Source organism: Bison bison, unplaced genomic scaffold (genome assembly GCF_000754665.1).
Source record: "Bison bison bison isolate TAMUID 2011002044 unplaced genomic scaffold, Bison_UMD1.0 scf7180017864503, whole genome shotgun sequence".
Taxonomy (NCBI): Eukaryota; Metazoa; Chordata; class Mammalia; order Artiodactyla; family Bovidae; genus Bison; species Bison bison.
In genome coordinates, this window is record NW_011495061.1 from 7,371,054 (window position 1) to 7,384,963 (window position 13,910).

At 47.1% G+C, this 13,910-nt stretch overlaps 1 protein-coding gene across 3 annotated transcripts in view; it reads right to left on the bottom strand.

The window, feature by feature from the left end:
* The window catches only part of MRVI1 (murine retrovirus integration site 1 homolog), a 126,008-nt gene extending 112,098 nt beyond the window's left edge, over positions 1–13,910 (bottom strand). For 2 of the 3 annotated variants that reach the window (XM_010829341.1, XM_010829340.1), the window contains exon 1: positions 13,506–13,910. In XM_010829341.1, coding sequence (XP_010827643.1) covers positions 13,506–13,572 — 67 coding nt within the window. In that variant the 5' untranslated portion in view covers positions 13,573–13,910. Of the gene's footprint in view, positions 1–13,432 lie in introns of all 3 variants that reach the window. The other variant, XM_010829342.1, reaches the window with a different exon arrangement.

The window sequence follows — 13,910 nt, forward strand, 5'->3', positions numbered from 1 at the left end:
GGGGGGCAGGGCTGACTCATCTATTACATATGGTAGGAACAGAGCCTGCTGCTGCTGCTGCTAAGTCGATTCAGTCGTGTCCGACTCTATGCGACCCCATAGATGGCAGCCCACCAGGCTCCCCTGTTCCTGGGATTCTCAAGGCAAGAACACTGGAGTGGGTTGCCATTTCCTTCAGGCAAGAGTACTGGAGTGGGGTGCCATCGCTGTCTCTGGGAACAGAGCCTAGTGCCCTTGAAAATGTTTTAATCACTTTTAAAAATCAGAAGAAAAAAAAGCTTTTAGGCCAAAGAAAATGTTTTAATATGTAACATTTAACATTTTTATCTTTACACCAACAAAGATATAGACTTTGTAAGCAAGAAGGGGCCCACAGGGACTTCCTTAAACCATCCAGTGGTTAAGGCTCCATGCTTCCACTGCAGTACGGCATGGATTTGATTCCTGGTCATGGAAATATGATCCCTTAAGGTACAGCAAAAAAGTAAAAGTAAATAAGTAGTTGGGTTTTTTTAGAAAAAGAAGGGCCTCATTAAGGCAAAACTGCCTAGACCCCACCAAAATCCTACACAGGGCAGGGGGGCAGTGGGAAGGGCTATGCCATCTATAGTGTATATAAGTGTGCATATTCGACTCTTAGCAACCCCATGGACTGTAGCCTGCCAGGCTCCTCTGTCCATGGGATTTCCCATGCAACACTATTGGAGTGGGTTGCCATTTCCTCCTCCAGGGAATCTTCCTGACCGAGGGATTAACCTGCATCTCCTGTGTCTCCTGCATTGCAGGTGGATTCTTTACTTGATGAGCCATCATTGAAACCCTTCTGCTCCTGCTGCTGCTGCTAAGTCACTTCAGTCATGTCCGACTCTGTGTGACCCCAGAGACGGCAGCCCACCAGGCTCCGCCGTCCCTGGGATTCTCCAGGCAAGAACACTGGAGTGGGGTGCCATTTCCTTCCCCAATGCATGAAAGTGAAAAGTGAAAGTGAAGTTCCTCAGTCGTGTCTGACTCTCAGAGACCCCATGGACTGCAGCCCAGCAGGCTCCTCTGTCCATGGGATTTTCTGGAGTGGGGTGCCATTGCCTTCTCTGGAAACCCCTCTACAGTACATAAAACTGTGAAATCTTGAGCAGTCATGAAAGGTGACACAGATAAAATGGCTCTGTGGTCCTCTCAGTAGGGAGGATCACATGAGATACAGTATAAGAACATGTTACTGGGCAACAGAGAATGGCTTTGGCAGCCAAGCTCATCCAGAAATTCTTAGCATCCATACTCACTTAATGCTGATTCTTTTTAGCATGGTCTTTTCTAGAGCTTCTTGCCACAAGATGGAGGTGGGCATCCCGATTTGCATTAGACTTTGTCACCAAGATGCAGTTAGTCGTTTGAACCATTTTTCTGAGTGTCCTCAGGTTCTCAAGATCTCCACTTAGGGAGCTCTGAGGGGTACCCAATGCCTTCTAGAAGCCCTCGAATTCTAGTGTCCCAAAGTCTTCCAAGAGACTTCCAGTCTTTTTGTCCCTGCTCCCCACGGCATAGGACACACCCATGTGCTCCCAAAGCTGGAGGGCTTGGAGCAGCTGGCCCTGTAGTGAAAGGGAAGAAGGACCAGGCTCCAGAGGCATTTTTTGTTAGTGATGAACACAAGACCATCATCTCTAATCTAAGTAGCAAACGTTCAAAGTGTGAGTCAAATGCCTTGTAACAAGAAAGAGAATGAATAAGCATTCCCTTCAACAGTAAATGTTTCCTTAAAAACACAGCCATCCATTTGGACCTGATGCCAGTTCTGACTGTCCCCAAAAGCACTGCATTTGCTTTGAGAGAATGGACAGTGATAGCTGACTCTAACACACCTGTAATCCTCCTTTGTCACAGATGCATCTGACACAATTATTGCTCTTGCTTGGCCTCAGTCATGCACCTACTGGGGTGAACCACTGGGCCTTGGTCGGTGTACTGTTCATGGATGAGGAAACTAAGGTCTCAGAAGGGACATGTCATCTGCTCAAGGGCACAAAATGAGTTAGAAGCAGAGCCATGCCTAGCAGCTGGGACCACTGCTTATATATGCAGTCTTCATTTCAGCACCAGGGATGGATACTGGAATACTGCCTTCAAACTTTTACTGTTTTCAAACCTGGGAAGATTCATTCTTTCATTCACTCACTGTCTACCGAAAACCACCTTAAACTTGACATGGTTCTCGCTTCCATTAATACATCTCAATAAAATCATAATGATCTAACCTTTTGAAGAGTCTTACTGGCCCAGCCTCTATGTCCTCCAGCCTGATAATTCCAAGTGTGGGATTCTATCTGTTGATGGGCTGTATGTGTTTTGCAGCAAGGGCAATCTAACCTTGACCTTGCCACTTTCCACTGTGTAAACCCAAGTGAACTAGCAAAACTCAAAGCCTCCATTTCTCATCAGTGAAATAGAGATATTATTATTACCTATCTTACAAGGTGCAAAAATGTTATAATATGTGTAAAGCATTTAACACACTATGTAGCTGGTGCTCAATCAATGACAGTTGTGATAGTAATGATCATAAGTACATTATTATTCTCTTGTTCTTTTCAAGTGAAACAAGCTCCTGGGGATTTCAGCAAGTGGAACCTCCCCACCCAGAAGGCTGAAAAGTCAGGCTTTCTTTGTTCACGTGCGTGCACAACTTCCGTGGTTTACAAACTATAGGACTCATGACAGAGGGACAACTTGCAAGTGTTTCTGGGTCTAATGTACCAGATCCTTGGAGTCATCACCACGTCCATCTTTGTCTGCTGAACCCAGCTGACCAGAGAAACAGTCTGCCCCAACCAGTGTAAGGCCCTGTGAACCCCAGCATTGTTGGGAATGTTGGCTGTACGTGGGGACAACTGCAAAGGAAACAAGGCTGCCCTCTGATGTACAACCATGTGAAAAGCCACATGCAATGGACATGATTAGTCATCTGTGGGAGTAACCCAAGAGATTGCCTGTAAACGTGGCTGAAGAGATGGGAGGCTTGACCAGGATCTCCAGAGGGCAGGACAGAAAGACAATTATAAGCGTGTGATAACACCTTTTGGAGAGAACTTTGCTCTCAGCAATTTCCCCTTCTCTAAGAGGAATCCTTGGAGAAGTCAGTGGCAACCCACTCCAGTACTCTTGCCTGGGAAAATCCCAGGACGGAGGAGCCTGGTGGGCTGCAGTCTATGGGGTCGCGAAGAGTCGGACAAGACCGAGAGACTTCATTTTCACTTTTCATTTTCATGCATTGGAGAAGGAAATGGCAACCCACTCCAGCGTTCTTGCCTGGAGAATCCCAGGGACGGCGCAGCCTGGTGGGCTGCTGTCTGAGTCGCACAGAGTCAGACACGACTGAAGCGACTTAGCAGCAGCAGCAGCAAGAGGAATCCTTACATACTGAGGAATGGCTCCTTATGGCCGCATCTCTACCCCACGATCTTGTCACCTGACTGTGGCTGATTAATACTGACTCAACCAAGCTGGGCCTATCAGGGTCTCTCCCCTGAGACCTCGGACAACGATGAGGAGCCATGGAACCTGGTTAAGATAGGAGTTGAGCCCTAGTGCAGTGGTCTTCTGGGTGGGAGGTGCATACCCAGGGAATATCCGAGATGATCCATGGAATACGGGAAGACAATCGGGAACAATTACTTATTTCGTTCCTTTAGTATTAAGCAGACTGGCAATGATGCCTTCATTCAGTCACATGTTGAAAGGTCACTGTCTCATCCAGTTTGTGAGATGTCCTGAGGGAATACGGGAAATTCTACAATGCTAAGGGACTGATGTCACTCCCTCATGTATTACTTTGCTTTCAGTGACATATGACCCAGTTTATATGTGATCAAGTGGATTCGTGAAACATATCTAGTTTTAAGCAAACCAATCATCATAAAATGGACAAGTGGCTTAAATGTCTCCTGCAAATATGTGGAGTAAGTATACTATAACCACTAATAATACCACAAGCAACTCTCAAAAGTTTCTACAAACTGGTGGATCAAACTAAAAAAGTTCACTTACAATTCTGCAAGTAAGGACAATTTTATTCCACATCAGCTGTCTGAGCTGGCTATCCTTCACTTGCTCTCTCTCTCCTTGCCCTGCCCCAGGATCCATCCTCTCTGCTCTGGGCTCCCGGATGACACCTTTAAGACTGGATGCATCACGCGGGCTTCCATGCTTGCTGAGTTTGGCCAACGGACCAGTAGGAGGTGGGGGGTAGGGGGAGAGGTCGGGCATTTCCTTCCCTGCACCCTTCTTGCTTCAGTGTTACATCTCTGGCAGTGGCTGTGACCCTCCTTAATAACAGCTCAACCTGGATGGTCCCACCTCCATGGCTCCAGGTGTCACTGGCTTCCAATCACACTATTTTCTCCTCTTGCCCCTCCTGGCTAGAACTGGTAATGGCTCCCTGCTGTTGCTAGTTTGGGGGAGTACCTGGGCACCATCCCTCGTGATTTCTAAACCTCTATAAATGGTTCTTTCTTTTGTTAAATCTCTTGAGCCAACTCAGTTAAACTTGGTTCCTCGCCGGGAGACTGGTACGTGTCTCATGTAACCATGACAGTTATTAAAGCCAGGGGTTATCCAAAGTGCTGAGATCTTAAAACATAATGAGGCATAAGTAATCACATTTCTCTTACTAAAGAATACTCTTTTAAGGAAAGCAAAAAAAAAAAAAAAAGTTGCTGGCACTGGTAAAAACACAAAGCAAGATTTTTAAATAGTGTTTTCTCTTTCTTATCTTTTTAAAATTTCTATTTTTACTAGTTTTATAAAATAACTTGCATATCGCCAGTGGTAAAGAATCCAACTGCCAGTGGAGACACAGTGCAGGAGACACAAGAGACACAGGTTGGATCCCTGGGTTGGAAAGATCCCCTGGAGTAGGAAATGGCAGCCCACTCCAGTATTTTTGCCTAGAAAATTACACGAACAGAAGAGTCTGGAGGGCTACAGTCTATGGGGTCGCAAAAGACTTGGACACGACTGAGCACAAGCACAACATGAATGCAGTGGTTAACGAACATAACTGAAAACAGAGATATACACATAAACTAGAGCTCCATTCTAAAAACATTTTAATTGGCGAGATGAACCATCAAAACCCTCTGCTGTAGAGAAGACCTCTGCTCTAAAGAAAACACTGGCAAGTTCCTGCTGCCCCATCCCTACCACTGCCTGGGGGCTGCGTTCCTGGGGCAGGTCTCCTCCTTCCTTTGATTCTCTGAACTATGTTCCAAGAAATCCCATCTTTCTACAGAAGACAAAGGGAATTCCAAAGAGAAACGCTTATCTAAAGTCCCCAGGGGACAGACCCATCCAGTGCTCTGGGGGAATCTCTTTGTTATAAGCAGAGATGGCTATCAGGCCATTTTATGGCTCACATGAAATACCCCTTACAGCTTTCCACCTTCTGAGCTAAATCTCCGTCTTCCACACATTTTGGTCACTGGAAGGGTAATCTTTTCCCATACATTAGCACACAGACATTCAGAATTACATACTTCTGTCTCTTGTGAGTTTGATTATCATGAGTCAGTCTCATATACATAATTAACTCCAGGCCACAGACCAGGCTTAGGGATAGGTCCAGGACCCTGGAATATCCCCAAGATCATGTTCCTCAGGGAGTCCTCTTGGCATCCAGTCTAGATTCCCCCTGACAATATTCAGCTTTATCATCATCACCTTCCATCAGGGACAAGTTGGACCTCAACTGGGAAATAGGAAAGATGTCTTAGGTAGGAAGTCCAGAAGGGCATCACAGTCTTTCTACCAGGGATCCAAACCCCAAACAAGTTGAAAATGTCATGACAAGACAGCCCTTAGTGAAACCTGACCACCTAGAGCCACAAAACTCTAGGTGTTCCATGTGCTTGATGTTAATCTAAGCTTAAATAACTGTTATTATTTATTGAGTACTTACACACATATAAGTACTATGGATACAGCAGTCCATTTCATCTTCATAAAAACTCTTTGAGCAAGTTAAATTATTAGCATCTTCAGCCTCATCTTACAGGTAAGAAAAGTAGTTAGATTCTTCCCCCAAAGTCACATGATAAGTCACAGAGTAGGGATTTGAATTCAGGTCATTTGATTTGAGCACCTGAGGTCCCAACCGTACTCCATGCTGCCTCTGTAGCAGATTGCGTGGCTTTGGCCATGTCTAGGAACTTTTTGGGCATAAACCTTGGTGGGTCAGAGAGAATGACTCAGGACTCATGACATAGGACATGGCATTTCCTGCTAATAGAAAGCTCATGGTTCTAGACTTGTATTTTCCTACTAAGCAGAACATAGGGCCTTGCTCATGGACAAGGTTATGAGACCTGAAACAGACTGCCACATACTGGGAGTTCCCTGGCAGTCCAGTGGTTAAGAATTCACCTTCCAATGCAAAGGGTGAGAGTTCAGTCCCTGGTAGGGAAACTAAGATCTGAGAACTAACTACTGAGCCCGAATGCCACAACGAAAAATCCCACATGCCACAACTAAGACCTGACCCAGAAGGGTGGGATGGGAGGGGGTCGCTGAGAGCAGACACCAAGCTGAGGGATTTAACCCCATCAAGTGGACACCATCATAATCCCTGTTTTACAGGAGAGGGAACTGAGACTCGGAGAGGTTAACTGTGGCTCAAGGGGTACAGCTGGTCAGTGGTGGAGTCACGTGGTCACTCCAGGGCCTGTGCTCTCCACCAGACAAGATGCTACTTCCAGCTCCAGCCATCAGCTTCCACTGTGATTGTGAAGGAAAGTGAAAGTGAAATTGAAGTCGCTCAGTTGTGTCGGACTCTTTGCGACCCCATGGACTGTAGCCTATCAAGCTCCTCTATCCATGGGATTTTCCAGGCAATAGTACTGGAGTGGATTGCCATTTTCTTCTCCCGGGAATCTTCCCGACCCAGGGATCGAACCCAGGTCTCCCGCATTGTAGACAGACGCTTTACCGTTTTAGCCAGAGAGAAGAGCCGGTCAAAGCTGAGCCCTCCTCCTGACTCAGAGCTGGCGCTCTTTTAACCACATCTGTATGAGCAAAGTCAAGGGTGTCTTCGGGTTTGCTTTCTCTTCTGTTGAACCAGGAACCTTGGGCTCTCTGGAAACATGCTCTGGTTAGCTTGTGGGTAGCCTCTGGTAGCCTCTTTGTGTCTCTTCCCGGAGTGACCACCATGCCTTCAGCACCGTGTCCCAGCCCTGCACCCCTGCTGCAATCACTGGATGGCTCCGTCCCTTCCCACCTCTTCTGGGCCCATTGGCTCCTAATTTTCACTTAGTTTTGCTGGGGTGGCTCAGTTTTCCTCTGCCCCATCTTATACTAACTGATATGCCTGCTCACAAAACCTGTGTTTCCTAAAACTGAGTCATCTACACCCCACCCTCACATGTTCTCACCTATATATTTAGTGATTTAATTTTTTTCATTTGATTAGCAAAGCGCCAGGATTGCTATCTTGGCTGGGCCATTTACCACCTCTGGGTTGTTGGCCAAGTTCTTTACCCTCTCTGGCCCTCAGTTTCCTCATCTGTGCAATAGAGCGAACAGTTGTAACTACGTCAGAGGGCTACTGTGAAGATGAAATGAGGTCCTGCAGGGAAAACAATAGGATATTGCTAAGCACACGAGAAGTGCCCAGTGTGTTAGCCACCCCTGTCGTCACACTTATTTTAAAAGGGAACTTTATATCCCTACCATCCATGGAAAAGTCAGTACCATTTGTAACACAAATAGAGAGGAGTTAGTTGTAAAAATAAACTTAATGAAAACAGATATTAAATTCTAACTATTCCTGACGAAGTCTCCAAGCCCAAGACTTGCTCTCATTTTTGTCAAGAAGAGAGACAGGAAAGCATTGGAAAGACGTTGAAGGCACACTAGGTCCAAACCCAGGGGAACAACTTGCCCGGATTTGCCTGGGACGTCTGGTTTTAGTACTGCAAGTCCTGCACGCCCGCACTCCTGGGCTGCTGCAGATAGATGGGAAAGAACATAAAAGGCAATTCTGACGTGAATCCGTGTATTTAGAGCTGAGTCGGTATCTCACTCACTAGCATCTTGCAGAAAAAACCCACACCCTAGAGCCGTACCGCACAAGCCCACCCAGAAGCGCGGAGTTCCCAAACACCACACGTGGATGGAAAAGCTGTCGGGTGTGTGCCACTGAGACGGGCCCCAAAGGAAAACCACACTTGTAAATGCCCAGTGGGAGGAACGATGATTTTAACTGTTGCACAGCAGAATTACTCGGTCGTACACAACACCCGAAACATCACGTTTTGAAGTATCTTTGATGACATGAGAAAATGATCATGATACAACGTTTGGTTAAAAAAAGACTACTATTCAGACATTAAAAAAAAGAATGAAACCTTGCCATTTGCAATAACGTGGACGGACTTGGAGGGTATTATGCTTAGTGAAATGTCAGACAAAGAAAGACAAATACCTTATGGTATCACTTATGTGGAATCTAAAAAACAAACTAGTGAATATAACAAAAAAAGAAAGAGATTCACAAATAACTCCAGTGGTTACCAGTGGGGAAAGGGAAGCAGGAGGGGTAGGATAAGAATAAGGGATTAAAACTGCAAACTGTTATGTATAAAATAAATGATCTATGAGGATATAATGTACAACATAGGGAATACAGCCAGCATTCTGAAACTATATAAGGAGTATAACCTTTAAAAATTGTGAATCAGGAAGAACTGAAGCTGGAGCTGAAGCTCCAATACTGTGGCCACCTGATGCTGAGAATGGACTCATTTGAAAAGACCCTGATGCTGGGAAAGATTGAAGGTGGGAGGAGAAGGGGATGACAGAGAATGAGATGGTTGGATGGCATCACTGACAACGGACGTGAGTTTGAGTACGCTCCGGGAGTTGGTGATGGACAGGGAGGTCTGGCGTGCTGCAATCTATGGGGTCAAAAAGAGTCAGACATGACTGAGTGACTGAACTGGACTGAATGTTGTAAGCTGTAACATATAATATTGCACATCATTGATACTTCAGTTTTTTAAAAATTAGGGGGAAAAAAAGCCGACTAAGATGTCCTTCAGTAGGAGAATGGATAAACTGTAGTGCATCTAGGTAATGGAATGTTATTCAGTGCTAAAAAGAAATGAGCTATCAAGCCATGAAAAGACATAGAGGAATCTTAAATGCTTATTACTATGTGAAAGAAGCCAGTCTGGAAAGGCTACATACTGTGTGATTGCAACTGTATGGCATTCTGGAAAAGGTGAAACTACGGAGACAGTAATAAAAATCTGTGATTGCTAGAGATCTGTGATCTCTGATTGGGGTTATCAGAGAAGGATGACTAGATGGAGCACAGAGGATTTTGAGGCAAGCGAAAATACTCTGTGTAATACTATAATGGTGCATACATGTCATCATACAATTTTTCCAAACCCACAGAATGTACAACACCAAGAGTGAACCCTAAGGTAAACCATGGACTTTGGGTGACTATGATTGTCAATGTAGGTTCATCGGTTGTAACAAATGTTTTACCCTGGTGGAGCTGTTACCTGACAGAGGCTATGCATGTGTGGGGTGGGGAGGAACTGGGAAATTTCTGTGCAGACCTTCCTCTCAACTTTGCTGTGACCCTAAAACTGCTCTTAAAAAATAGTCTTAAAAAAAATTTTTTTTTTTGGCTGTGCTGTGTGGTTTGCAGGCTCTTAGTTCCCCAAAAAGAAACTGAACCTGGGCCACCGCAGAGAAAGCGCTGAGTCCTAAACACTGGACCACCAGGGAATTCCTTTAAAACAGTTTTGTTTTTAAGCAGACTATAAAACCCATGGTAAGACCCTAGTTTTATAAAATATACAGAAATGTAAAGGAAGAGATACACCATATTAACAACATTTATGGGGATTTCCCTGACGGTCCAGTGCTTAAAACTCCACTCTTCCAATGCAGGGGCACAAATTCGATCCCTGGTCAGAGAACTAAGATCCCCCATGCCGTGCAGCCCAGGCAAAAACAAAAACCCAGTATTTATCTCTGAATGATACGATTCCACAGGGATCTTTCATTTATTTATATTTGTTTCTGAATTTCTTACTTATACTTTCCATGAAAGTTTAGCAAAGAATACACATTATTTTTATTACTAGGAAAAAAATCTGAATAAGAATTATAAATTTAAAAAGTACTGGGATGGGAAGAAAGTAACCAGAGCAGATTAAGCCCCAGCCTTCGCTAACCCTTTTTTCACATCTGTGGCTTATTAGCTGAGAGACAGAAGAGGTTTTCTGTCCGGCTGGCTGACTGTCACCTGTTTGCCTTCTTCCGTGGGGAAGGCCCTCACAGAGAAGTCAGGGCATGCCCAAGGTCACGGACTCATGTTGCCTCTGCTCCTCATCCAGTGAGGCTGCCCTGGGCTGTTACCTGGACTCAGGGTCTGGCCTCCAAGGTCCACGGGGCAAAAGGAATCCCCTTGACCTTCCCATCACCTGGACTGTGACGCTCTAACTGCTCGAGATCCTGGTTACTAACTAGAGGCAGGACGGCATCCAAGTGCCCACTTTGGACCAAACAGCCTGAGCTGGAGTCCTCGCTCACCACCCACCGTGTTCCCTTGGGCATGTTGCTTCACCTCTGTCAACCACAACATTCTCATCTCTACCACAGGATTAAATGAAATAACAGCTCTAGCACAGAGCCTGGCACAAAGTCAATTCATATCCATTTTCTCTCCTCCTTCCTTTTACATTTGCTACAAGAGAACTCAGTTCTCTATCTCTGTCCCCCTGCCTCCAAGAGCTCAAAGAGCAGAATCTGGAGGCTCCTAGATCTCTCCTCCCCACCCATCTGGGCCTCTGCTCCTCTTCAGTCATCAAAGAGTCCCTCTGCTGACCACCAAGCCATAGAGAGGGCAGCTGAGAGGCACTCTAGAAGTTACATGTGGCTACCCAGGAGAGGTGGCAGGGTAAGGAGAGGGTGGATGACTTGAGACAACCCCCCCGCCCCCGCCACTACCTTGCATTCTCTCAAGATACACCAAAAGAATCTGATCATCAGGTACACACACATAATAAACCCAGGGCCCTGTTTAACCAGAAACCACATTATAAACATTATGTCCATTTCTTCATAAGTAAAAAAATCGCTCCTGAGAACTTTGTATTGATATACTCTCGGCATTATTCTGAATGTTGGACACACTCTACAGAATGAGATGGGGTCTGTGCCCTAAGAGAGCTCAGTATCCACTCCTGCTGAACGTGTGGGCACACCCATCCACCTTTGTTACTAATAGGACAGAGGCAAGGATTGTTTGGGAAGCTGAGAATCCATTTGTGAGGTTCAGTCCACCAGGCAAGAAATCTGGCTTCCTCACACAGAGATTCACAGAACCAACCCCTCGTCCTGAGATTATGAGCCCACTGGTCCACCTGAGAGTTAGTTTCCAGTAGAAGACATCCCGTGGCCTTCACTATCTTCATCCAGGATACGAAGTCTCCTGCTTGTCACTTGGTGGCTGGATGGCCTTGGACAAGTCATGTAACATCCCCCAGTTCTAGTGTCCTCCTATGAAACTGAGGTGCAGACACATCCCCTTTAGCGTTGCTGGCGAGAGCACACGAAATCACGTATGGAAAGTCTGCCACTCAGTGTTGGAAGAGAGTCGGTGCTTCCCCACGACCCGCTCCGAAGCGGCACCGGCCAGAGATGAACAGGGCACAGTGGTTAGAGCAGAGCCTATGGAGATGGGCTGCCTGGGGTCATAGGCCAGCACCACCTGTCACCAGCTGTGTTTCCTCTCTGGGCTAAAATGTCCCATCTCCATGATGAGGATAATAACAACCTGTGCTTTGTAGGGTTGTGGAGGTCTGAATTGCTACATGGCAAGTGCTTAGAGCAGTGTTCCATGCATAGTAAGAATGGCATGTTTGCTTTTTCTTCTTCTAGAAAACATGTTTATGGGGATCACTGATCATGGTGTAGCAATTTGTACAGGATTGTACCTCCCAATCTTACATGGTATGCAAGAACATCCTGCTTAATACCAAGCACAGAGGAAGGTACATCAGCTGTGAATACAAGCAGCCACTTTCAACACACACCTATAGACTTACACACCCACACACAAACACCACTGAATCATGGACAAAACAGACATGACAATGACAATTGTAATTTCCATTAAGGACAAAAAGCCCAAGACACTCCCCAAGGCAGAAGTGTACCCTCATATTCCCAGTTGTGTTGAGGGGCAGGCGTTGCAGCTGGACTCGTACGGACTTGGCTCTGACTTGGCTCTCCTAGCTCTGCTCCTCCTCAGTGGTCTGACCCTAGACAAGTCACTTAGTTTGAGTTTCCTCCCCATAAAAGCCTTGGGGTGAAGCTGAGGGGAGTTCATGCCACCTGTCACCCACACGTCACTGCCACCTGGTGGGGACAACAGAACCCCCGGCGGGCTCCGACTCCCTAGTACTCCCAGCCTAACAGCCTGGGAAGCCAACTTCCTTTTTCCTGCAGAAGATCCATGGGCTGCTTGACTCCCCCCACACCGAGACCCTCAAAGAGCAGCCTGAAAAGTGGGTGTTAAGAGGGCAGCTGCTGCTGAACTCTGGGGGATGGGAGCACCAGCCAGGGGTCCCTGACAATCTCACACTGTTTACTCAATCTGCAGAGCATCTCCAGGCTTTTATAGCCGTTTACTGGACAAGAGGGAACAGACAGCTGGGCCCCTCTCTGGCCTCCGGCTTCCACCGGCCTTTCCTTTGGAAAAAGGCAGCCTGAGTGCCTTCCACTCTAGGAATAGCTCTGACTCCGAGCTTCTAGAGGTGTGCAGGCTCAGTGCACAGGCCAGGCACACACAACCCCTCGAGGGTGCAGGGAAAGGTCACAGAGGGGCAAAGCTGGAAGCAGGAGAGATGGGGACGGGGTAAAAACCGGGGCTGCCACCAGAACACAGGATAGAAAGTGCAGGGACAGATACAGGGGCAGGTCAAGGAGGGAGACAGACAGGGCTGGGCCAGCACAAGGGCCAAAGTGGACAGGAGGCGAGTGTTGAGGGGGGAGTTGGTGACGGTGGCAGAGAGAGACACAAGTGCTCACAGAGCAGGGCTGGGGCAGCAGGCAGTGTGTGAAGAGCCCTGCCCAGTGGGCTTACGTAATCTGGGGACCCTCTATTACTCCAAAGTGGTCCACAGGAAATCTGGGGATGGGGATCCCCAGTCAGAACCCACGTTTTCGCCCTAACTTGTGCATGCTTTCCAACAGCAAGCAAAAGAAGCACAATTTAGTTAAGTTAGGACGGGCTACGATTCACTTCTTATTTTAAAATGATGACAGCAACAATAAAAATACTCGGCTGAAATGCCATTCGACCAAGCCAGCTCCCCTAGAAAGTTAAAGTCAGGCACCCCCATCCCAGCACACCCTGTACCTTTAAGGAGGAGAAGAGTTCCCTTGCTCCCAGCTGAAGAGGCAGGTTATTCTTGGAGATAGCGAGGACTTACCTAAAACTGAGTTATTCCCCTTTCCTCCTCCGGCCAGCCTCTCTTCACTCTGGGGAGCTTTTACCATTTAAGGTCAATGTTACATCTGGCTCCGGAGCTTGGAGCTGAGAAGCCTCTGGCTGCCGAGCTCCGCTGCCCGCCTCCTCGGAGAGGGGCTGGGACTTAGAGCCCAGAGCTCCTCGGGGACCCCTCTGGCCCAACTCAGGGGGCAAACGGCAGGGAAGCTGGCCAGGCCATCCGAGGCTCAGCGCAGGCTGGGCCTGAGAGGCAGTGGCTGGCCCTGGGCCCCTCCCACAGGCACCCACACAGTGGAGGGCAGTGCCCACAGGCAGCTCATGCTGCTGGGCATGTCCTGGGCAGGCAGGGACCAAGAGAACTCGGCCGATCTGCCTCCCAGCCTGGAGT